This window comes from Callorhinus ursinus, unplaced genomic scaffold, assembly GCF_003265705.2.
Source record: "Callorhinus ursinus isolate GAN/ISIS: 27379988/994484 unplaced genomic scaffold, GSC_fseal_2.0 scaffold17, whole genome shotgun sequence".
In the NCBI taxonomy this organism is placed as follows: domain Eukaryota; kingdom Metazoa; phylum Chordata; class Mammalia; order Carnivora; family Otariidae; genus Callorhinus; species Callorhinus ursinus.
In genome coordinates, this window is record NW_027397079.1 from 36063755 (window position 1) to 36088453 (window position 24699).

General features: G+C 36.9%; 2 protein-coding genes across 22 annotated transcripts in view; one reads left to right on the top strand and one right to left on the bottom strand.

Moving 5' to 3' along the window:
- LOC112834663 (disintegrin and metalloproteinase domain-containing protein 32-like) overlaps positions 1-24699 on the top strand; it is a 194361-nt gene that overhangs the window by 127089 nt on the left and 42573 nt on the right. For 15 of the 21 annotated variants that reach the window (XR_012381174.1, XR_012381175.1, XR_012381173.1 and 12 more), the window contains 3 exons: positions 18529-18567; positions 21352-21457; positions 22544-22727. Coding sequence is in view for 16 of the 21 variants with exons in the window: in XM_073902495.1 (XP_073758596.1) it covers positions 18529-18567; positions 21352-21457; positions 22544-22727 (329 nt within the window). In the remaining 5 variants the exon portion in view is untranslated. The remainder of the gene's footprint in view (positions 1-18528; positions 18568-21351; positions 21458-22543; positions 22728-24699) is intronic. The other 6 variants (XR_012381176.1, XM_073902497.1, XM_073902511.1 and 3 more) reach the window with 3 other exon arrangements.
- LOC112834665 (small ribosomal subunit protein uS2-like) lies at positions 4741-5800 on the bottom strand. The gene has a single exon (XM_025886136.2). The coding sequence runs from the start codon at positions 5709-5711 to the stop codon at positions 4824-4826; it is 888 nt and encodes a 295-aa protein (XP_025741921.1). The 5' UTR covers positions 5712-5800; the 3' UTR covers positions 4741-4823.

The window sequence follows — 24699 nt, forward strand, 5'->3', positions numbered from 1 at the left end:
TGGATTGAAATTTTGAGGTGATATATTAACTTCATAAACTTGTATGTCCAAATCTCTCCCCAGGTTTGAGATATTCTCTCAGTCATTATTTCTTTAAGTAAGACTTCTACTCCTTTATCCCTCTCTTCTCTTTCTGGGACTCCAGTGATGCATTTCTCTCAAAGGTGTCCTATAAGTCACATAGGCTTTCTTTATTCCCTTTCATTCTTTTTCCATTAGTTTCTCTGATTGGATAATTTCAATTGATCTGTCTTCTAGCTTACTGATTCTTCTGCTTGCTTGGTCAGTTCTACTGTTGAACTATTCTACTCAATTCTTCAGTTTAGTTATTGGATTATTCAGCTCCAAAATTTCTGTTTGGTTCTTTTTATGTTTTCTATTTGTTGAGCATCTCATTTTGTTCTTGTGTTGTTTTTTGATTTTATTAAATTGTTTATCTGTATTCATGTGTTCTCTTCTAGCTCTCTGAGTATTGTTAGAACAATTATTTTGAATTATTTGTCAGATAGTTCCTGGATATCCACTTGTGTGAAGCTATTTGCTGGAGGTTTACTGTATTCTTTTGGTGGCATCATGTTTCCCTGCTTCTTCATGATCCTTGTAGCCGCATGTAGTTATCTACTCATTTGAAGAAGCAGTCACCTCTTCCAGACTTTATGGACTGACTTTGGTAAGGGAAGATTTTCATCTATGGGAGAGGGCACTCTGGAGTAGGTGGTGACCCTGGGTCTAGTGGTGCAGAGTACCCAGTTTGGGTATATGTTGGTGGCATCGGGTCCACGGGGTATAATTTCTCTTTGGCTTAGGCCACTGGGGTCCATGGCATGGATATTGTGTGGTCAAGACAGTCTGCAGTGGCTGCTGGGGTTATTGGAATCCTCAGAAGCATCTCCAGGTCCAGTGGCTATAGACTAGGGACAGGCAGTGGTGGTGGCTGGAGGTGACTGAATGCACACGCTTGGCTGTAGAGGCCTGTTCCAGGTGCCTGTGTAGGGTTAAGGGCTGGTTGGATACACACTTACAGTGATGGAGGCCAGGGCAAGCACCAAAGGCCAAGGCCAATTATGGGCTCACTAGCAGCTGTCATGTCAACTGGCTGTTGTCATATTCTACCCATAGCTGTACCCTCCTGCCCAGACATACACACTGCATTAGCTGTTGATGATAGTGTTTGGGCCAGTTGTTTGCAGATGCATAGTGGAGGGGCTAGCTCCAGGTGGGCCCTGAGGCTAATCCGTTCAGCCAATTGATGCCCTTTGATTGGGGAATTTAATCCATTTAATTTTAAATTCCTTTATAGTAGGTGAAGACTTACTATTGCCATTTGTTTATTGTTTTCTGTTTGTTTTGCAGTTGTATTGTCTCTGTCATTGTTGTCCATTGTAATTTGATGATTTTTTGGTAGTAACTTTGATTCTTTTCTTTTTGTATCCATTACAGATTTTTTCTTTGTACAGCTCGAGGTTTGTATAAAGTAACTTGTAGTTATAATCTTCTAAGTTGAAAACAGCTTAACTTTAATTGTGTACAAAAAAAATCTATACTTTTACTCCCCCTCCACACACTTTGTGCTCTTTTAGTCAGAATTGCTTCTGTTTATATTGTGTATTCAAAATATAAACAAATTTTTGTTAACTTTTATATTAGGTTAAGAGTAATTTATATATCATCATCACATTATATTATTCTGTTGTTGTTCATATATTTGCTTTTACCATTGAGATTTACATTTTCTTATGCTTTTTCATTGCTGCTTAGTGTGTTTTCATTTTAATTTGAGGAACTCCCTTAAGCATTTCTTGAATGCAGGTCCAGTTGTGATAAATTCCTTCATGTGTGTTTGAGAAAGACTGTCTTTCTTTATTTTTAAAAGGCAATTTTTCCTGGATATAGTACTCTTAGTTGGCAGATTTTTTTTTTCAACTTCAAATATATCATCCACTCAATCCTAGCCTACCAGGTTTCTGCTAAAAAATCCACTCATAATTTTGTGGGGGTTCCATTGTATATGAGTAGCCACTTTTCTCTGCCTTCTTTCAAATTCTCTTTTTCCTTGACTTTTGATAATGTGTTTATAATGTGGATCTGTTTAGTCTTGTCCTGGTTGATTCTATTTTGGATCCTTTGACTTTTGTGAACCTAGATACCCATTTGTCTTCCAAGATTTGGGACTTTTTCAGCTGTTTTTTCTTAAATAAGCTTTCTGCCTCTTTCTCTTTCTTTTTCTTTTAATGTGACTGTAATAATGCATATATTGATCCATATGTTGGTGTCTCATAATCCTGTGGGACTTCACTCTTTTTCATTCTTTTTCCCCCCTGTGCCTGGACGTGTCTTCAGATTTGTGTATTGTTTCTTCTGTTTGCTTGATTCTGTTGTTGAAGTTCTCTATTGCATTTTTGTTTTTAATTTTTATTTTATTTTATTTTTTTAAAATTTCAATTCCAGTGTAGTTAACATATAGTGTTATATTAGTTTCAGGTGTACAGTAAAGTGATTGAACAATTCCACACATCACCCAATGCTCATCATGAGAAATGCACTACTTAATCCCTATCACCTATTTCATTCATTCCCCCACTCACCTCCCCTCTAGTAACCATCAGTTTGTTCTCTGTAATTAAGAGACTGTTTCCTGATTTGCCTCTCTCCACTGTTTCCCTTTGCTCAGTTGTTTTGTTTCCTAAATTCTACATATAAGGGAAATTATATTGTATATGTCTTTTTCTGACTGACTTATAGCATTATAATAACTTGCTCTATCCATGCTGTGCAAATGGCAAGATTCATTCTTTTTTATGGCTGAATAATATTATAATATATATATACCAATACTTCATCTATTCATCAATTGATGGACACTTGGGCTGCTTCCATATCTTGGCTATTGTAAATAATGCTCCTATAAACACAGGGGTGCACGTGTCCTTTTGAATTAGTGTTTTTGCATTCTTTGGGTAAATACCCAGTAGTGTGATTGCTGGATCCTAAGGTAGTTCTATTTTTAACATACTATACTGTTTTCCAGAGTAGTTGCTCTAGTTTGCATTCCCACCAGTAGTGCATGAGAGTTCCTTTATCTCCACATCCTCACCAACACCCATTGATTCTTGTGTTGTTGATTTTAGCCTTCTGACAGGCGTGAGGTGATACCTCATTGTAGTGTTGATTTGCATTTCCCTCATGATGAGTGATGTTGAGCATCTTTTCATGTGTCTGTTGGCCATCTGCATGTCTTTTTTGGAGAAATGTCTTTGTCTTCTGCCCATTTTTTAAATTGGATTATTTGGTTTTTTGGGTGTTGAGTTGGATAAGTTCTTTATGTATTTTGGATACTAACCCTTTATCAGATATGTCATTTGCAAATATCTTCTCCCATTCAGGCAGTTGCCTTTTAATTTTGTTGATTATTTCCTTCACTGTGCAGAAGATTTTTATTTTGATGTAGTCCCAATAGTTTATTTTTTCTTTTATTTCTCTTACCTCAGGTGACATATCTAAAAAAAGGCACCCCTAAACTTTTTTTCTTAATACAAGAATTTATAGCATGAATTTCACTCTAACATCTGCTTTTGCTCCATCCCATACATTTTGAAATATTGTGGTTTTTTTTCTTTTGTATTGAGACATATTTTGATTTGCCATTTTATTTCTTATTTGGCCTATTGCTTGTGCAGTAGTGTGCTGTTTAATATTTACACATTAAATATTTAGTATTTACAGTGGAGATTTTCTGGCTTTGTTTTATTTTTGCTTTTCTCATTTTGTACCATTGTGGTTGGAAAATATACTTAGTATGATTTCAGTCATCTTAATTTTCTAATATTTGTTATATTTCTTTTTACATGATGACATGATCAGGGGATTCTTCTGTGTACTTGAAGAAAATGTGTATTCTGTTTTTCTTGGATGAATGTTTTATATATATACTTCATGTATTCTGAAGTATGCTTCAAGTAAAAAATGTTCTTATAGAAAAAAATAACTTTAACTGAGGGTACTTGTTTAAAATAAAGCATATCAGAGGGGAAGTGGGTGGGGTATGGGTGAAATAGGTGAAAGGGATTAAGAGTACACTTATGATGAACACTGAGTAATTATGTGTAGAATTGTTGAATCACTAAATTGTACATCTGAAACTAATGTAACACTGTAAATTCGCTATACTGGCATTAAAATAAAAAACTAATAAAAAATTTAAAAAAGTACATGGAAACAAATGAAAATGAAACACAACAGTCTAAAACCTTTGGGATCCAGCAAAAGCAGTTCTAAGAGAAGAAGCAAGAAAAATCTCAAACAATTTAATCTTATACCTATCAGAGCTATAAAAAGAACAACATGGGGCACCTGGGTGACTCAGTCAGTTAAGCATTTGACTTCAGCTCAGGTTATGACCTCGGGGTCCTGGGATCAAGCCCCGCATTGGGCTCCTCACTCAGTGGGGAGTCTGTTTATCTTCAATAACTTCCCGCAGATTAATAACTCTGCACTTCCTATCTTGCAAAAAGCAGTGCTTTTCTGCTTGTCCTGATGAGATATATATTCTTACATCCAGGCTGATTTTGTGGGTGTTCAGAATGGTTTGGTAGATATCCAGCTAAATTCAGGGGACCGGTTGAAACAGGGTTCCCTACTCCTCCACCATCTTGCCTAAAAAAAGAAATATTTTTCTTTTATAGTTATTTTAAAAAATATGTGCCTACTCTAAGGTCATGCACATTATTTTTCTCTAAAACGTTTTTTTTTTTCACCAACTGTTTATTTTCCGTCAACCTTTTCCATTTCTATTTCCATTTTGTGTGCCTTTGTGGAAGACCAGCTTAAGACCACTCAGTGGTTGTTCCTACCCATTCAGTGGCCTGAGCAGTGGGAGCTGCAGAGCAGTCTTCAGTGGCCGGCTGGGCGCTCCAGTCTTCAGTAGGGAACTGCTGAATAGGCACCGAGGGCACCTGCATGCCTTCAGACCAGTCTGCGACTTCAGGCTGAGTAGCAGTGAACTCAGGAGCTGGAGCTGTCCATTCACCCTGAAATTCCTCCTTGGTCACGGCCTTTTCAGCAGCGGCCTGCTCTTCCTTTTCAATCTCTTCAGGATCTCTGTAGAAGTAGAGATCAGGCATGACCTCCCATGGGTGTTCTCGGGAAATGGTGCCACGCATGTGCAGAACTTCCCTGGCCAGCATCCACCACATCAGACCCACTGAGTGAGCTCCCTTGTTGTTGCAAGGGATGGCAATGTCCACATAGTGCAGAGGAGAGTCTGTGTTACACAGAGCAATGGTAGGCAGGTTAACATAGGACGCCTCTGTAAGAGGCTGGTGGTCTGCCCTGGGATCAGTAACCACCAGAAGTCTCGGCTCCCGGAAGGCTGCCTGGATCTGGTTAGTGAAGGTTCCAGGAGTGAAGCGGCCGGCAATAGGAATGGCTCCAGTAGCAGCAGCAAATTTCAGCACAGCTCGCTGGCCAGTATTCCTGGACGATATGACACTGACATCAGCTGGGTTTTCAATGGCAACAATGGCATGAGCTGCCAGCAGAAGCTTCTCCCAGGTTCTCTTCAGATTTATGATGTAGATACCATCACTTTTCCTTTTGTAGATGTACTGTTCCATTTGAAAGTCAAGGTTGGTGCCACCTAAATGGGTTCCTGCTGCAAGGAATTTGAGGACATCCTCCTCCTTCATTTGCAGGACATCAAGGGCTCCGGACATTGTGAAAGTTTCCCTTTAAGTTACGATGGGAACGCAAAACAACGCCGTATGGACCCTTCCCCGGGTAGCTCGGAAAAGCTAAAACGTTTTGATATAACTTTTAAATCAAATTAATTTTTGTATATGGTGTGAGATAAGGATTGAGATTAATTTTTCCCCTGTAGCTTTCCAGTTGTTCCATCATTTCTTGAAAAGATTTTTTCATTAAATTGATTTGATATCTTTGTTAAAAATCAATTGATAATGTAAGGTAGTTCCATTTCTGGATTCTCTTCTGCTTCATTGATCTATTTGTCTATCCTTATGCTATTGATTACCATTACTTATGGTAAGCCTTAAAATCAGGTAATGTAAATTATTCAATTTTGTTTATTATTTTCAATATTGCTTTGGATTTTCTGAATCCTTTTCATCTCCATTTAAACTTTAATATTAACTTGCCAATTTCTAAAAAAGAAATGCCAGCTATGATTTTAATTGAGGTTGTATTGAATTTGTAGATGAATTCTGGATTATTGACAACAATGTAGTGTCTTGCAAACCATGAATATGCTCTTTAAGAAGTGTTTTTTAGTTTATAGTAAACGTGTTTTTTATATCTTTATATTATTCCTATGTTTTGGTGTTTGGGTTTTGGTGCTATTGTAAAAAGTATTGCTTTCATGAAACTTGGTTTTCCAGTTGTTTGTTTCTAATAAGTAGAAATATAATTGATTTTTTGTATCTTGATCTTTTATCTGTGAGCTGATGTAGTGAAACAAACAAAATGACTCCTACTAGGTATAGAGAAGTCTTACTCTAACTGCTCATCAGAGAACTTGGAACTGTACAGAATTATAGGTACAGAATTGTTAAATGACAAAAATATTATAAAATAAGGATTCAGAGCACTTTCTCAGAATGAATCATCATAAGAACAAAATTTGCAACACATTATGTATATGTGCCTGGTAACCAAACAAATGTTCAGGGATTTCAGAGTTATTCCCTCTCCTATACAAATGCTGACAAAGATGAACAAAGGTGATAGGAAATTTACTGCTAGAAGCAAACTGATTGTATACTTTTTTTTTAGTCTAAAAAGTTACCTTTCACAGAGATCATTGGAATTTGTTAATGGTCTGCAGTACCTAGATTACTAGTTCTTCTAGTGGTTTTTGTTGACTCCTTTGGATTTTACACACACATACACACACACACACATATCTTTTGAGAATAAAGAATGTCTTATTTTTATTTTTCAGCATGTATGCCATATACTTCTTTTTCTTTCCTCATTCCACTGTACAGGGTCAATGTTGAATGAAAGTAGTAAGGAATAGTAAAACATCCATGTGTTTTAGTGATTTTAGGTGGAAAGCATTAAGTATTATACTTAGTTAATAAGTATAATGTTACCTGTATGATGTTAGCCATAGGTTTTTCCTGAATGTCCTTTATAAACTTGAGGTAATTCCCTTCTATTTCGCATTTTTCCATATGTGGCTGTTCAAGTTTTTTCAAATATTTTCCCCATATTTATTGAGATGAGTATGTTTTTCTAATAGTCTGTTAATATGGCAGATTATATTCTATGATATTACGGGGGGCAAATAAAACCCTACATTTCTAGAATAAAACCTATTATTTATTATGTATTATTGTTTTTTATATTCTTGGATTAGATTTATTAATATTTTGCTAAGGATTTTTGTCTGTGTTGATGAGGTATATTACATTTTTGTAGATGTTTTTGTCAGATTTCAGTGTGAGAATTATGTTATTAAAATGTTCCCTTCTATTTTCCTTTGTTACTTTTAAAGATTTTATTTATTTGAGAGAAAGAGAGAGGTGCGAGCGGTGGGGAGTTGCAAAGGGGGAGGGAGAGGGACAAGCAGACTCTGTGCTGAGCATGGAGCCAATGCAGGGCTCCATCGCAGGACCCTGAGATCATGACCTGAGCTGAAATGAACAGTTGGACACTTAACCAACTGAGCCACCCAGCCGCCCACTCCCTTCTATTTTCTGAGAATATTATTTTTTCATTAAGTATTTGATAAAATGTTCCTCACTGATTCCCCCCTCAACAACAACAATTTGGCATTCATCCATGGACCTTTGTGGGAGAGCCTTTGTGGAAGCTATGTGACCCAGCACCATATGCCAAGAGACTTGGAAGGAGTCTCACCCACCTGTGCATTGGATAATAGGCATGCAGGGACCAGCTGTGGACCCTGCTGTGGACCCTGCAGTGGCTTGTGAACTGGTTTAACCCCTCAGGGCCATAGTCTAGTGGTGTTTGGAAAATACTATCTTAGACAATCACCCACTGATGAGAGAGCCTTTGTGGAAGTCCAGTTTTCCAGAAGAGAAGTTCCAGAAAATATTTGGAGCAAAAAAAAAAAAAGTTTGGATGAATTTGGAGAGCTTTAGTGCCACACACAGGAAAACAAAGGCAGTCTGTTAGCACTGAGCCTGGTGTGTTACAGGATTGAGAGAAGTTCTGTATACTTAATAATTCTTCCCCAAAAGGGAGAAAGAAGATGGAGCAGATCTAGCCAGGGAATTTCTGAAAAAGTCTCAGAATCCCAGGAGAGCTGATGGAAGGTATTTCTTTCATGAAAACAGTTTACCTTGCTCATTGAACTTAATTCAAAATAGCTGTTTTAAGGAAGTTCAATGAGCTACAAGAAAGCACAGAAAGACAAATGAAAAAAATACATGAACAAAAAGAAATTTTTTAAAGATTTTATTTATTTTAGAGAGAGAGAGTTTGAGCAGAGGGAGGGGCAGAGGGAACTGGAGAGAGGGAATCTCAAGCAGACTGCCCACTGAACACAGAACTTGATTTGGGGCTCAACCCCATGACCCTGAGATCATGACCCAAGCCAAGATCAAGAGTCAGTTGCTCAACAACTGAGCAACCCAGGCACCCTCAAAATGAGAATTTTAACAGAAATCATTGAAGGGAATCAAACAAAATTCCAGAGCTGAAGAATATAGTGAATGAAATGGGAAATGCAATGGAGAGCATCAACAGCAGAATGGATCAAACAGAAGAAAAATAATCTGTGAGTAGAATAACTGGATAATCTGAAATTATCCAATCAGAGAAAAACAAAGAAAAAAATGAAAAAGAACAAAGAAAACCTATGTGATTGATGGGATACCAACAAAAGAAACAAGTGCTATAAGGAAAAGAGGAGAAGGGGATAGAAAGTTTATTTAAAGAAACAATGGGTGAGAGAGAAAAGATGGTGGACGAGTAGGGGACCCTATTCCAACTTTTCCCTAGAATTGAGCTGGATATCTACCAGACCACCCTGAGCACCCACAAAATCAACCTGAGATGTAAGAAGATAGATCTGGATATCTACAAACAGATTGTCGTGGGTGGTTGGTTTCGAGGTACGAAGCAGGGAGGCGTGATTCCATGGGCAGATATCAGAGGATAAACAGCAGCGGGAGGGAGCCTGGCTGTGGGGATCCTACACCGCTGGTGAGCAACAGCCTTGCATGCTGGGAATGGGGCGCAGACTTGCAGACTGCTAGCGGCAGGGAAAGGACGTCAGGGCAGCCCGTGGGATGGAAACCCGGAGCGGTGGGATTGTGCATGTGAACTGGGAGCAGCTGGTGGTTTTAGAAGCACAAAGGGCAGAGATGTGCCCCGACCTGGAGGCAGAACTGGGAGTGCTGCAGAGGGGCGCACAACCCAGAACGCTGCAGTTTACAGCAGCACAGACAGAAACAGAGATAGTGTGGCCTGGAGAGTTCACTGAAGAACAGACTGCCATCTCTCTGCTCTGAGGTGGAGGGTTGGAAACGGTCTCTTCTGCTCTGACTCTTGGAAGAGATGCAGAAAGCCTCCAGGGAAAGCCACCAGAGAACAAAAGCCACAAAAAACTGGTTCCCACTGAGGCCATCCCCCACCACAGGGGGGCAGGGCAACTCTGCCCAAACAGGGTTGCCTGAGTAACAGTGCGGCAAGCCCCTCCCCCAGAAGACAGGCAAGGAAAACAAGAGGCCAGCAATCCTAAGGTCCCTACAGGTGCATCTTGCTTGGGTTCTGGCCAGTAATTTGGACTCTATACATTCCCTCAACCACCCATCAACAGAATGACTAGGAGGAGGAACGCCCAAAATAGAAAAGACTCAGAGATTATGACTTATGCAGCAGACTTACAAATGGATGTAGATATAACCAAGATGTTGGAGATGGAATTCAGGCTAGCAATTGTGAAGACAATAGCTAGAATGGAGAAATCAATTAATGGCAACATCGAGTCTCTAAGGGCAGAAATAAAAGCTGAATTGGCAGAACTTAAAAATGCTATCAATGAGATCCAATCTAATCTAGATAAGGGCAAGTGAGGCAGAAGAACGAATAAGTGAACTGGAAGACAATTTAATAGCCAAAACAGAAAAGAGGAGGCCAGGGAAAAACAACTCAGAATCCACGAAAATAGAATCAGGGAAATAAGTGACGCGGTGAAGTGTCCCAATGTCAGAATTATTGGAATCCCTGAGGGAGTGGAGGGAGAGAGAGAGGACTAGAAGATATATTTGAGCAAATTGTAGCTGAGAACTTCCCTAATCTGGGGAATGAAACAAACATTCGTGTACCTAGAGGCAGAGAGGACCCCTCCCAAGATCAAGGAAAACAGGCCAACACCCTGGCATGTAATAGTAAAACTCGCAAATCTTAGAACCAAGGAAACCATCTTAAGGGCAGTTAGAGGGAAGAGATTCCTTACATACAGAGGGAGTAACATCAGAATGTCAGACCTATCCACAGAGACCTGGCAAACCAGAAAGGCCTGGCAAGACATATTTAGGGTACTAAATGAGAAGAACATGCAGCCAAGAATACTTTACTGGCAAGGCTTTCATTTAGAATGGATGGAGAGATGCAGAACTTCCAAGACCGGCAGAAACCGAAATAATATGTGACCACTAAGCCGGCCCTGCAAGAAATATTAAGGGTGCTTCTATAAAAGGTGAAAGACCCCAAGAGTGATATAGAATAGAAATTTACAGGGACAATCTATAAAAACAACGTCTTCACAGGCAACATGACAATTAATTCATATCTTTCAATAATCACTCTTAACGTGAATGGCCTAAATGTTCCCATAAAATGGCACAGGGTTGCAGATTGGATAAAAAGATAGGACCCATCCATATGCTGTCTATAAGAGACTCATTTTGAACCTAAAGATACATCCAGACTGAAAGTGAAGGGTTGGAGATCCATCTTCCATGCCAGCGGACCTCAAAAGAAAGCTGGGGTAGCAATTCTTATATCAGACAAATTAGATTTTAAACTAAAGTCTGTAGTTAGAGGCACAGAAGGACACTATATCATTCTTAAATGGTCCATCCAACAAGAAGATCTAACAGGTGTAAGTATTTATGCCCCCAACATGGGAGCAGCCATCTACATAAGCCAACTGTTCACCAAAATAGTCATATTGATAAAAATATGTTAATTTTAGGAGACCTCAATACTTCACTCTCAGCAATGGACAGATCATCTAAACAGAAAATCAACAAAGAAACGAGAGCTTTGAATGACACACTGGACCAGATGGACCTCGTAGGTATATACAGAACATTCCACTCTAAAACAACAGAATACTCATTCTTCTTGTGTGCACATGGAACTTTCTTCAGAATAGACCACATACTGGGTCACAAATCAGGTCTCAACTGATACCAAAAGATTGAGATTATTCCCTGCATATTCTCAGACCACAATGCTTTAAAATTGGAACTCAATCACAAGAAAAAACTTGGCAGAAATTCAAATACGTGGAAGCTAAAGACCACTCTGCTCAAGAATGTTTGGGTCAACCAGGAAATCAAAGAAGAACTTAAACAATTCATGGAAACCAATGGAAACGAAAACACATTGGTCCAAAACCTATGGGATACTGCAAAGGCGGTCCTAAAGGGGAAATACATAGCCATCCAAGCCTCACTCAAAAAAAAAAAAAAAAATCCCGAATTCACCAACTAACTCTACACCTTAAAGAACTAGAGAAAACAACAAACGATGCCTAAGCCACGCATTAGAAGAAAAATAATTAAGATTAGAGCAGAGATCAATGAATTAGAAACCAGAAACACAGTAGATCAGATCAATGAAACTAGAAGTTGGTTATTTGAAAGAATTAATAACATCGATAAACCACTGGCCAGACTTATCCAAAATAAAAGAGAAAGGACCCAAGTTAATAAAATTATGAATGAAAGGGAAGAGATCACGACTAACACCAAGGAAATAAAAACAATTATTAGAAATTATTATCAACAACTATATGACAATAAACTGAGCAATCTGGATGAAATGGATGCCTACCTGGAAACCTATAAGCTGCCAAGCCTGAAACAGGAAGAAATTGACAACCTGAATAGGCCAATAACCAGTAACGAGATTGAAGCAGTGATCAAAAACCTCCCAAAAAACCAGAGTCCAGGCCCTGATGGATTCCCTGAGGCATTCTACCAAACATTCAAAGAAGAAATAATACCTATTCTACTGAAGCTGTTTCAAAAAATAGAAACAGAAGGAAAACTTCCAAACTCATTCCATGAGGCCAGCATTACATTAATCCCCAAACCAGGCAAAGACCCCATCAAATTTCAGACCGATATCCCTGATGAATATATATTCCAAAATCCTCAACAAAATACTAGCTAATAGGATCCAACAATACATTAAAAGGATCATCCACCACGACCAAGTGGGATTTATCCCTGGGATGCAAGGGTGGTTCAACATTCGCAAATTGGCATGATAGGTCACATTAATAAGAGGAGGGAGAAGAACCATAGGTCCTCTCAGTTGATGCAAAATAAACATTTGACAAAATACAACATCCTTTCCCGATTAAAACTCTTCACAGTATAGGGATAGAGGGAACATTCCTCAAGTTCATAAAATCCATCTATGAAAAACCCACAGCAAATATCATCCTCAATGGGGAAAAGTTGAGAGCCTTTCCCTTAAGATCAGGAACACATCAAGGATGCCCACTCTTGCCACTATTGTTCAACATAGTACTAGAAGTCCTAGCAACAGCAATCAGACACCAAAAAGAAATAAAAGGTATTCAAATTGGCAAAGAAGAAGTCAAACTCTCTCTTTTCGCAGATGACATGATACTTTATGTGGAAAACCCAAAAGACTCCACCCCCAAATTACTAGAACTCATACAGCAATTCAGTAACGTGGCAGGATACAAAATCAATGCATAGAAATCAGTTGTTTCTTATACATTAACAATGCAACTGTAGAAAGAGAAATTAAAGAAACGATTCCATTTACAATAGCATCAAAAACCATAAGATACCTCAGAATAAACCTAACCAAAGAGGTAAAGGATCTATACTCTAGGAACTACAGAACACTCATGAAAGAATTGAAGAAGACACAAAAAGATGGAAAAATATTCCATGCTCATGGATTGGAAGAATAAACATTGTTAAAATGTCTATGTCTGTAGCATAGACAGAGCAATCTATACCTTCAGGGCTATCCTGATCAAAATTCCAATGACATTTTTCAAAGTGCTGGAACAAACAATCCTAAAATTTGTATGGAATCAGAGAAGACCGAATTGCCAAGGAAATGTTGAAAAAGAAAAACAAAGCTGGGGGCATTACATTGCCCGGTTTCAAGCTATATTACAAAGCTGTGATCACTAAGATAGCATGGTACTGGCACAAAAACAGACATATAGACCAATGGAACAGAATGGAGAGCCCAGATATGGACCCTCAACTCTATGGTCAAATAATCTTTGACAAAGCAGGAAAAAACATGCAATGGAAAAAAGCCAGTCTCTTCAATAAATGGTGCTAGGAAAATTGGACAGCCACATGCAGAAGAATGAAACTCGACCATTCTCTACACCATACACCAAGATAAACTCAAAGTGGATGAAAGACCTCAATGTGAGATAGGAATCCATCAAAATCCTAGAGGAGAACATAGGCAGTAACCTCTTTGACATCAGCCACAGCAACTTCTTTCAAGATACATCTCCAAAAGCTAGTGAAACAAAAGCAAAAATGAACTTTTGGGACTTCATCAAGATAATAAGCTTCTGCACAGCAAAGGAAACACTCCACAAAACAAAGAGGCAACCCACAGAATGGGAGAAGATATTTGCAAATGACACTACAGATAAAAGACTGGTATCCAAGATCTATAAAGAACTTCTCAAACTCAACACCCAAAAAACAAATAATCAAGTCAAAAAATGGGCAGAAGATATGAAAAGACACTTCTCTGAAGAAGACATAAAAATGGCTAACAGACAAAGAAAAATGTTTATCATCACTAGCCATCAGGGAACTTCAAATCAAAACCACATTGAGATACCACCTGACACCAGTTAGAATGGCAAAAATGGACAGGGAAAGAAACAACAAATGTTGGAGAGGTTGTGGAGAAAGGGGAACCCTTTTACACTGTTCGTGGGAATGCAAGTTGGTACAGCCACTTTGGAAAACATTGTGGAGGTTCCTCAAAAATTTAAAAATAGAGCTACCCTATGACCCAGCAATTGCACTCCTGGGTATTTACCCCAAAGACACAGATGTAGTAAAAAGAAGGGCCATATGCACACCAATGTTCATAGCAGCAGTGTCTGCAATAGCCAAACTGTGGAAGAGCCGAGATGCCCTTCAACAGATGAATGGATAAAGAAGATGTGGTCCCTATATATGATGGAATATGACTCAGCCATCAGAAAGGATGAATACCCAACTTTTACATCAACATGGATGGGACTGGAGGAGATGATGCTAAGTGAAAGAAGTCAAGCAGAGAAAGTCAATTATCACATGGTTTCACTTATTTGTGGAACATAAAGAACAGCATGGAGGACATTAGGAGAAGGAAGGGAAAAATGAAGGGGGGGGAATCGGAGGGAGAGATGAACCATGAGAGACGATGGACTCTGAGAAACAAACTGAGGGTTCTAGAGGGGAGGGTGGTGGAGGGATGGGTTAGCCTGGTGATGGGTATTAAAGAGGGCACGTTCTGCATGGAGCACTGGGTGTTATGCACAAACAATGAATCATGGATCACTACATCAAAAACTAATGATGTAATGTATGGTGATTAACATAACAATAAAAAATAAAAAAAAAGAAGATAGTTTCCCAGCACAAAATCTTTATACCAGCCTATGGAATCGAGGAAAGAGGAAATGAAACTGTAACTACCTTTTATTTATTGCTATTAACTTGATGTTTTGGATATATAATGTCTGCTGATTTTCCAATGGCCAGAACCTAGTCACATAACCACATCTGGTTGTAAGAGAGTCTGAGAAATTTTTTTTTTTTTTTTTTTTTAGCTTGGTGTTTGTTGCCCTGCTAATAATAAGAAACTTCTATTACTAAATGGAAAAAAAAAAGGAATGAATATGGGGTACAATTGCCAGTTTCTGTGTTATCTTTCCTCTCTCTTCAGCTCAGCATTAGTCATTAGAGGTTATGGTAGCAGGATACTCTTCCTACTAGTCATGTTTGTCTGGAGTGCCAAAGTTTATATAGAGAAGGCAGAGATCAGTATGGATCAAAGTGTCATGAACTTTTTTATTGATGATAAGCAAGATTTCACGGTAAACTTCTAGATTCATCTTTTTCTGTAGAGATCTCAGGATTTTCGTAGTATCACTTTCCAGGAACTGTCCAGTATCCACGTGGTTACTGTGGGAAATATCCTATTAGTACAGTATGGTCTTATAATACCTTTATTCATATTTGATTGTAGTGTAGTGGGTACCTAACCAGGCCTGGTCCAATTGCAGTACTCTCCAATCTTGATATAGTTGGTCCATGTTAAGTGAGCATCTGACTCATGTTAACGGAGTTGGGGAAATTCTGAATCTCTTTTCTGTAATTTCTAGACCATTGAACCAAGAGAAATTTCCCTCTAAGGACTCAAAACTATCATATGTAAAGCCCTAGAGTTTTTAGGAGCTATGCTTTTGACCATGTGAAGGAAGGTTGGCCTAATGGAATAGAAAAATGAAGCTGGAGTGTCTACATAAATGAAAACAAGAGAAAGAAAGATAAACTACCTGTATTTCTTCCTTCAATACCAGTGTAATAAATTATGTTTCATTAGTCTGTCTGTTCTTAGTCTCATAATTCTTTATAAATTTTCTGGACTTATTAGGAATGATATTTCTCCATCATTTCAGCTGGTGTACAGTAGTAATCTATAGTTTATTGGAGGTGGGAAAGAATTACAGGTCGAGGGGCTTCAGATTTAGTAAGTTTATGCTTATCTTCAATGCCTCTTTAAGACTGTTTTAGAAGCCATGAGGAAAAGATTTCTACTTTCTCCTCTCATCATTCATTTGTGGAAAATTTAAATTGGTTCGATCTAAAAATTCTTTGAAAAATGTAGGATTTATATTCCCTCTTTCAATAAAAATATTTATGGGGCCACAAAACAGAAAATATAATGAAATTAGTGAGTTGACCTTGGGAACATAATTTAGAAGATATCACTAAGAAGTTTGTTTCAAATATTAATCTTTAAAAATCTCTATTGCCCCAAATAGAATAGGTATAGTTCATGTTGGAGGCCTTGGTTTTGGATGTCAAACTCCATAAGGAAGAAAGATTATGGGATATAGTTACTCAAGGTGTTGATTTTTTCATTCACTCAATAAATATTTATCTAACACCTTAATTGGGCATGACACTACTCTTCTAGCACTGGAAACTCAGTGATGTACAGGACAAAAAAAAGATTTCTGTTGTTATGGAGGTTATAGTCCAGTGAAGGGTTTAGGTAGTAAACATAAAAAGAAGGACAGTGTTGCTGAATTGTGATGAACCAAGCTGAGTAAAGATCATGGTAAGAAAGTTAGATTTTATCCTTGGTGTAAATAGGAAGCCATTCAAGATATTTAAGTCAGAGACTGATACATGATTTTTATATTTGAAAAAATCTCTCTGGTTTATGGTATGCAGAATGTACTATAGGGAGTAGGGAATGGAAGTAGGGAGTCAATTAGAAAGTTTTGATAGAATATTAGAAGATAAATTGATGAAAGCTCAGCCTAGACTTGTAGCCATTGAGAAGGTAAGAAGTGATCATACTCTGGCTGTATTTAGGAAATAGTGTTAGTAAGACTTGGATTAGGTGGTAGAGGCAGGTAGTGAGGAGAATAAAGAAATCAAGGATGATTTCTGCTTTGGCCTGAACGTCTGGTTGACTAATGGTCCTAAAAACCGAAATAAGGAAGTCTAGGGGTAAATCAGAATTTGGTTTTAGGGTATGTTAAACTGTAAATGCCTGTTAGTCACAAGATGAAGTTGAGTCAGATATCAGGTTATGAAAGCTAAAATTTTAGCTAACATTTCAGTGGCTCTGTTTATTCTAGTTGAGATGGGTGGCCATCCAAATGGAAACAAGCCAGTAGTCTCTAATAGTTGTCAAAGAGTATAGCCTCAAACTTCCTAATGCTCAATGCTATTTATGAGGATTGCCTAAATTATTTACAATAATTTTCCAACATTCACATTTACTGCCCTAGTACCAGCCACGCACCAGTATCTATGCCAGTGCATTCACTATTTAATTGTACCTCATGGCATTTGATAATAGGATACAGGGAACCTAAGTACACTATTTGGACTATGGAAGGACAGATTCTCTTAGTAGATTTGGTCAGTATACTGGATGCAAGGGAACATTTTGACATGTGACTTCACATTTGCAAAGTGTTGCCCTTTTAGCGTTTCCATCTCACCCTGGAAAACCCACACTGATCTGAGAGAAAGATCACTAATGAAAGAGGGTATTCAAGAGAGAGATTAATAATAAAGTTCATTGGTAACTTTAGATGCAATAGATGGACTAATAAAAAAATAGGCTAGATGAAGAACATCACTTTCAACAGAATTCACCTGACTACAGATATTTCTCAACTTATGATGGTGTTATATCTTGATAAACCATGCATTTAATACATTTACCCTACTGAATATCATAACTTAGACTACCCTCCCTTAGAGATGCTCAGAAAGAACACTTAATTAGCCTATAATAGGGCAAAAATCACCTAACACAAAGCCTATTTTGCAATAAAGTGTTGAATATCTCATGTAATTTTTTGAACACTATAAAAATAGAATTGTTATATGGCTACAGAATGGTTGTAAGTGTATTGGTTGTTTACACTTCAGATCGTATGGGTGACTGGGAACTGTGGCTTACTGCTGCTGCCCAGCATCACAAGTGACTATCCTACCACTTAGCCCAGGAAAAGATTAGAATTCAAATTCCGAGGTACAGTTTCTACTGAGTGTATATTGCTTTTACGCCATCATAAATTTGAAAAATTGTTAAGTTGAACCATTTTAAGTTACTCTGTGACTAGATACAATTTTTATATTATCTCTAAACGGGACTGAATTATCCAATTTCTGATTTTTCTTGAATAATATCTTGGTGTTTAACAAGCCCTGAATTGACATTCCTAACCTGGTATCTCAGATTTACAAGTGAACTGATTAAACATTGTGAATACTTAGAAATAACATCACCTTTCCTAATGGTATCTGTACAGTCACCTTTCATGGACCAGTGTTTAAAAATGGTGAAAAGAGAATTAGGAAATGGTAAAGGAAGAAAAAGAATGTGGGAGGAAATGTAATTAATGAAAGGAGCAGGTAGACAAGAAAAACTCCCTTGATCATAAAAGAAAATGGGGAAGGATTAGATGGGAATTCACAGTGGCTAAATAAACATCATCTTAATTCTCCTAACAATCCACTGAGGTAGATATTGTTTCTTTTATAGTTGAGGCAGCTGTATTTAGGAAGTTCCATTTTAAAGAAGGTAACTGTACTAGGCAGAATTCTTTTTTTCTTTAAGTGTTTGTTTAAATTACATTTAGTTAACATACAGTGTAATATTAGCTTCAGGTGTACAATATAGTGATTCAACACTTCCATACAACACACAATGCTCATCACAAGTGCACTCCTTAATCCCCATCACCTATTTAACTCATGCTTCCACTCACCTCCCTTCTGGTAACCGTCGGTTTGTTCTCTATCGTTAAGGATCCATTTCTTGATTTGTCTCTCTTTCCCCCTTTGCTCATTTATTTTGTTTCTTAAATTCCACATATGAGTGAAATCACATGGTATTAGTCTTTCTCTGATTTTGCTTAGCATAATATTCTCTAGCTCCATCCATGTCATTGCAGATGACAAGATCTCATTCCTATTTATTTATTTATTTATTTATTTATTTATTTATTTATTTTTGAGAGCGAGCACACAAGCAGGGGGAGGGGCAGAGGGAGAGGGAGAGGGAGAAGCAAGGAGCCTGATGCGGGGCTCGATCACAGGACCCTGGGTCATGCCCTGAGCTGAAGGCAAACGCTTAAAGACTGAACCACCCAGGTGCCCCAAGATCTCATTCTTTTTTATGGCTGAGTAATATTCCATTGTATATGTATACCACATCTTTATCCTTTCATCAGTCAGTGGACATTTGGGCTCTTTCCATAATTTGGCTGTTATAGATAATGCTGCTATAAACATCAGGGTGCATGTATCCCTTTGAATCGGTATTTTTGTAGCTTTTGGGTAAATACCTAGTAGTGTAATTGCTGGATCTTAGTATTGTTCTATTTTTAACTTTTTTAGGAACCTCCATATTGTTTTCCAGAATGGCTGCACCAGTTTGTATTCCCACCAACAGTGCAAGAGTGTTCCCCTTTCTACACATCCTTGCCAACATTTGTTATTTCCTGTTATTAATTGTAGCCATTCTGACAGGTGAGAGGTGATATCCCATTTTAGTTTTGATTTGTATTCCGCTGATGATGAATGATGTTGAGCATATTTTCCTGTGTCTGTTGGCCATCTCTATGTCTTTTTTGGAAAAATGTCTGTTCATGTCTTCTGCCCATTTTAATTGGATTATTTTGGGTGTTGAGTGTGACAAGTTCTTTATCTATTTTGGATACTACCCCTTTATCACATATGCCATTTGCAAATATTTTCTTCCATTCCATAGGTTGCCTTTTAGTTTTATTGATTGTTTCCTTCACTGTGCAGAAGCTTTTTATTTTGATGTAGCCCCAATAGTTTATTTTTGCCTTTGTTTCCCTTCCTTCAGGGGACATATCTAGAAAGAAATTGCTACAGCTGATGTCAAAGAGATTACTGACTGTATTCTTCCCTAGGATTTTCATGAATTCACGTCTCACCTTTAGATCTTTCAACCATTTTGAATTTATTTTTGTGTATGGTGTAAGAAAGTGGTCTAGTTTCATTCTTTCCATGTTGCTATCCAGTTTTCCTAGCACCATTTGTTGAAGAGAATGTCTTTTTCCTATAGGTATTCTTTCCTGATTTGTCAAAGATTAATTAATTGACCATATAGTTGTGGGTTCATTTCTGGGTTTTCTATTCTGTTCCATTGATCTATGTATCTATTTTCGTGCCAGTTTTAGCATACTGTTTTGATCACTACAGTTTTGTAATATAACTTGAAGTCCAGAATTGTGATGCCTTCAGCTTTGCTTTTCTTTTTCAAGATTGCTTTGGCTATTTGGGGTCTTTTGTGGTTCCATGCAAATTCAGGATTCTCCTACTGTACAGGCCTTGGATAATCCCCTCCCTTTGAGTTGGAGCAGAACCAGTGAATATGTGATGGAATATCATTCCTGTGGTTATAGTATATAGTAAAGATAAAGGAATTTTGAAGATGAAATTAAGGTCCATAATTAGTGAGCTTTGAGTTAATCAAAAGGGAGATCATTTTGAGTGCACCTGACCTAATCATGTGAGTCCTTTAAAAGATGGGAGATGTCAGAGAGATTCTCTTGCTGGCTTGGAAGAAATAAACTGTCATGTTGTGAGAGGGCCATGTGACTAGGATGTGAGGGGAATTCCTAGAACCAAGAGTGACCCCTGGCAGATAATAAGAAAAGGAATGTATGGCTATAAAAAAACTTGAATTCTACCAACAACCACTGAGCTCACAAGAGGACTTTTGCCTCTGATGGGAGTACAGCCCCAGCCAATAACTTTATTTGGTCTTAGGAGACTCTTGAGCAAAAAGAGAACTCACTTGTGTGATATTATAAATCGGTGTTGTTTTAAGTTCCCAAGATTTTGGTAATTTTTTACACAGTGATGAAAACCAAATATAGTAATGAAGGAAAAAAATAGTTAATAGTTTGACAGTTTTGCTCCCTTCATTTTAGACTTCCTGAAGATATAGTTAGGTTTCTTCAATGAAATTTTGTTATAGACCTGGCTTTTTTATGAATTCCTACTTGTAATCTAGGAAAGCAAGTATAGTTTTCTTGGATTCTCTCTCTATTGCCTTGTTTCACAGAGCACTCTCATGGTTTATGCTTCTGTAACTCTCCTTACCCCTTGTGATATCTTTTGTGATGGAAATGACCAAAAATGAAACAAAAAGAGTTATAACCATGAGCACTGTTTATCACTTTAATTCTCTTTTCTTAAAATCTCACTAGGAAAATTTCTGAATTAGATACTAGTAGGGAAGGCAAAGCAAACATATAATATATGAGGGAATGGACTAAGATGAAAAAGGAAGGGAGTTTTAATCCAAATATATTTCTAATGTTGGCAGGTTCAAAAAATGCACCATTTGCCTGCTATGAAGAAGTACACTCTCAAGGTGATAGGTTTGGGAACTGTGGTCATAAAAGAGGCAGTTATCAATACTGTCTATGGAGGTATGCTATGCAAATATTAAAGATACTTTTCTTATGTTCTATAAGATTCTATTTTTAGTTTTTCTCTATATATGTCATTCATTCCAGTGGTTTCAAGTATCACATGTGTATGGGAGTGAATCTTAAATCAAATTCTGTAGCCCTGACATCTTTTTGTGCTACAGGCTTAAATTTCTGTCTAAGTTTTATACATTTGTATGTGAGTAATCATTAGGCTTCTAAATTCAATCCAAGATTGAAAGTAATAATATCCATTATGCCTTTCCTATTTGAACCTGCACATTTTTCCTTATAAAAATACTATCCCCATTCACTTCATTGCTTGCCCAAGCTGAAGACTGCCCAGTGTCTATAAAATGAAATGAAATTTCTCCTGCATCTGAAGAGCGAGCTCTTTGATATTTTGGTCATGAATTTATTTTAACAAACATTTATTAAGAATCTACTATGTGCTGGACACTGGGCTAGCTACTTGTTAGCAAAGCATACGTGGCCTTTGTACTTACGGAATTTGAACACGCCACATAGTTTTGTTTCCTTGGTTTGTTATGCTGTTACTTTGTTTGGTAATACCTTACTCTCTGCCTATTGAAATTCTACTAATTAGTAAGCTTTGACTCAGATGGCATCTTTTCCATGAAGTTTCCCTTAATTGTTAAGTTAAAATGTGTCCTCATCTTAAATCTCTGTAAGAATTATTTTATTTGTAGCACTTTTAATGGAATTTATATTACATTTGGTATTAAACTGTAAGGTCCGTGAGGGTAGGTGTCACAACTTATCTTTCTATCCCTCTACAGAGGGATATGAAATACTTGAGTGAATTGATTATTTGAAAATAAATATATAAATCTGCACAGGGAAAATAAAAGACCACTAGAGCCATTGAAAGATAAGCTTATAAGCTTACAAGAACATTTACTTTAAATGTTAGTGTTAAAATATTACATTTTCTCCAGTAACATTTGACATAAATGAAGAACCGTTCTTTTTTTTTTTTTTTTTTTTGGTCAAAGCAAAAGCAAATCTGAAGTATTCCTAATAAATGCCTAATGTGTAATAATCATAATTTTATTATGTTTGCAGGAATCTTCAATGTGGAAGATTAGTTTGTACTTATCCTACTCGAATTCCTTTTTACAGAGAAAATGGTGCTGTGATTTATGCTTTTGTACGAAATGATTTATGTGTATCTGTATTCTACAAATCGGCTCAATCACAAGAAGATCCAATGGTAGTCTTAAGTGGCTCTCCTTGTGATATAGGGAGGGTAAATGATTTAAAATCTGTTTTTTTATATCTAGTTTTATTCATTTCTTAATATTTTAATTTAAGTATCAAATTTCAGTTCATTTCTAGTGCTATGTAACTTTAAATATTTAGATAAGAAGAAAATGAATAAGCTTCATTTTGTCTCCAGATATTGAGGGCAATAGGAATGTTTGATCTTCTTCAGAGTTTCAGTATTATGACCAAGGAAATTCCAAGTATTTTGGGGCTGGAGTGTGGAGGGGAGAGATCTTGGTAATGTATTAAGTACTCCATAGCATGGAAATTCACTTTCCTCCTTAGAGAAGAAAGAAGAAATCCCGCTTAGTAATATATGTCTCTTTGTAGTCCAGTAGATAAGAGCACAACTTAGATCAGGCTTCTTAGAATCAAAACTAATTTTTTTTGACATTTTGCAGTTACATAACCAGTCTGAGATACTACAACTGTATGTAAAATGGGGATAATAATAGCATTTACTCAATGGGGTTATTGCAAAAATTAAATGAAATAACTGTAAAGTGCTTAGTATGATACCTGGCACATGAAGATAGCTAAATATAGATAGGCTATTATTATTGATTATTATAATTCATAATCTCTGAGGCTAAACCAAATCTGGAGAAAACCTAGAAGAAATAAATTTACTTCAAAATGTCATTTAATTCCTGACCAGATCTTTGCTTATGAGGAACCATAATATAGTATATGCTGTAGGCATTAAAGAGTAAGATGTGCATGCATTTTATTCTGATGTTTCCACTTAATAGATGATTTTGAACAAATTAATATGTGAACTATATATGTTAATAACCACTTCTGGTTGTTTTATAATTTAATGAAGTTTACTGTAGGTACAGTATATAGTCAGTATATGTGCTGCCGGAATGAGCACAGTATGTAGTCTTCTTAATATTGACCTTCTCTTCATGCCTTGGAGTCATAAATGCCTCCTTAATGGAGGTATATACCAAGGAGTTCAGTAGATATATTTAGGCCAGGGAGCCAAAACAACTAAAAAATGGAAACTAGTCAACAGATGATTTGATATTCAGTTGATAATTTAGTAAGAATAGAATTCTTTTTATAACATGGACAATCCTCAGTGATATAAGCAAGAGAACCCATTTTACGAGGTAGTTTTTAATGATATTATAAATCACGTATGATGAAACATTCTTGGCAATTTTTTTTTTGTCAGTAGCATCCTTATATAACAGGACTCTTCATTTCAGTTTCAACTGAGGCAACCAGACAATAAATACTACATTCGAAAAGGAGTTGTTAGACACACCCACCATGGCCAAGAACTAATGAGAAAACTCAACACACACAGTAAAGGTTTAAAAGGTTTAGTTTGGAATTTGAAAGGGGTTTGTGAGGCCATTTCTTTGAAGAGAGTTGTGCTGTGCTATAAGTTTAAAAGGAAATCATTTTCACATACAATATTTCATTTTAACCTCAAAAATCTCAAATTCTTTAGAAAAAGTATGATGGTACTCATGTAAGAGAACTGCAACTTAGAAAAGTTGATATTGCTGTAAATATTGGAGTTGGGATATGTATGGCATATTTTAATAAAGATTCCTATTATCTTTATTAGGGGACTCTGATAATTGCTCAAATTTGATTAAAACTTAATATATGTCTTGATTATATTGAACTGATTTTCTTTCTGTTTTTCTTTCAATACAAACTTTTGATATATGAAACAAAAACAAATACAAATCGAAAGATTACTGTGCTCTTAGGGATAGTTTTGTTAGATTTCAGGATATTATAATAAAAAGTGGTTATATGGATATGATATTTTTGTTGGTCTTGTTTTATTTGTATCTCCCATTTCCCTACACTGAATTATTTTTTTATGACTATTTTTTAGGTTCAAAGCAAAAATGAGAGGAAGGTACAGAATTCCCATATACTCCCTTGCTCCCACACAAGCGTAGTCTCTCCCATTATCAACAAACCCC

Excerpts from the sequence above, each read along its gene's own strand:
- LOC112834665 (XM_025886136.2), bottom strand. The coding sequence starts at position 5,711 with ATGTCCGGAGCCCTTGATGTCCTGCAAATGAAGGAGGAGGATGTCCTC.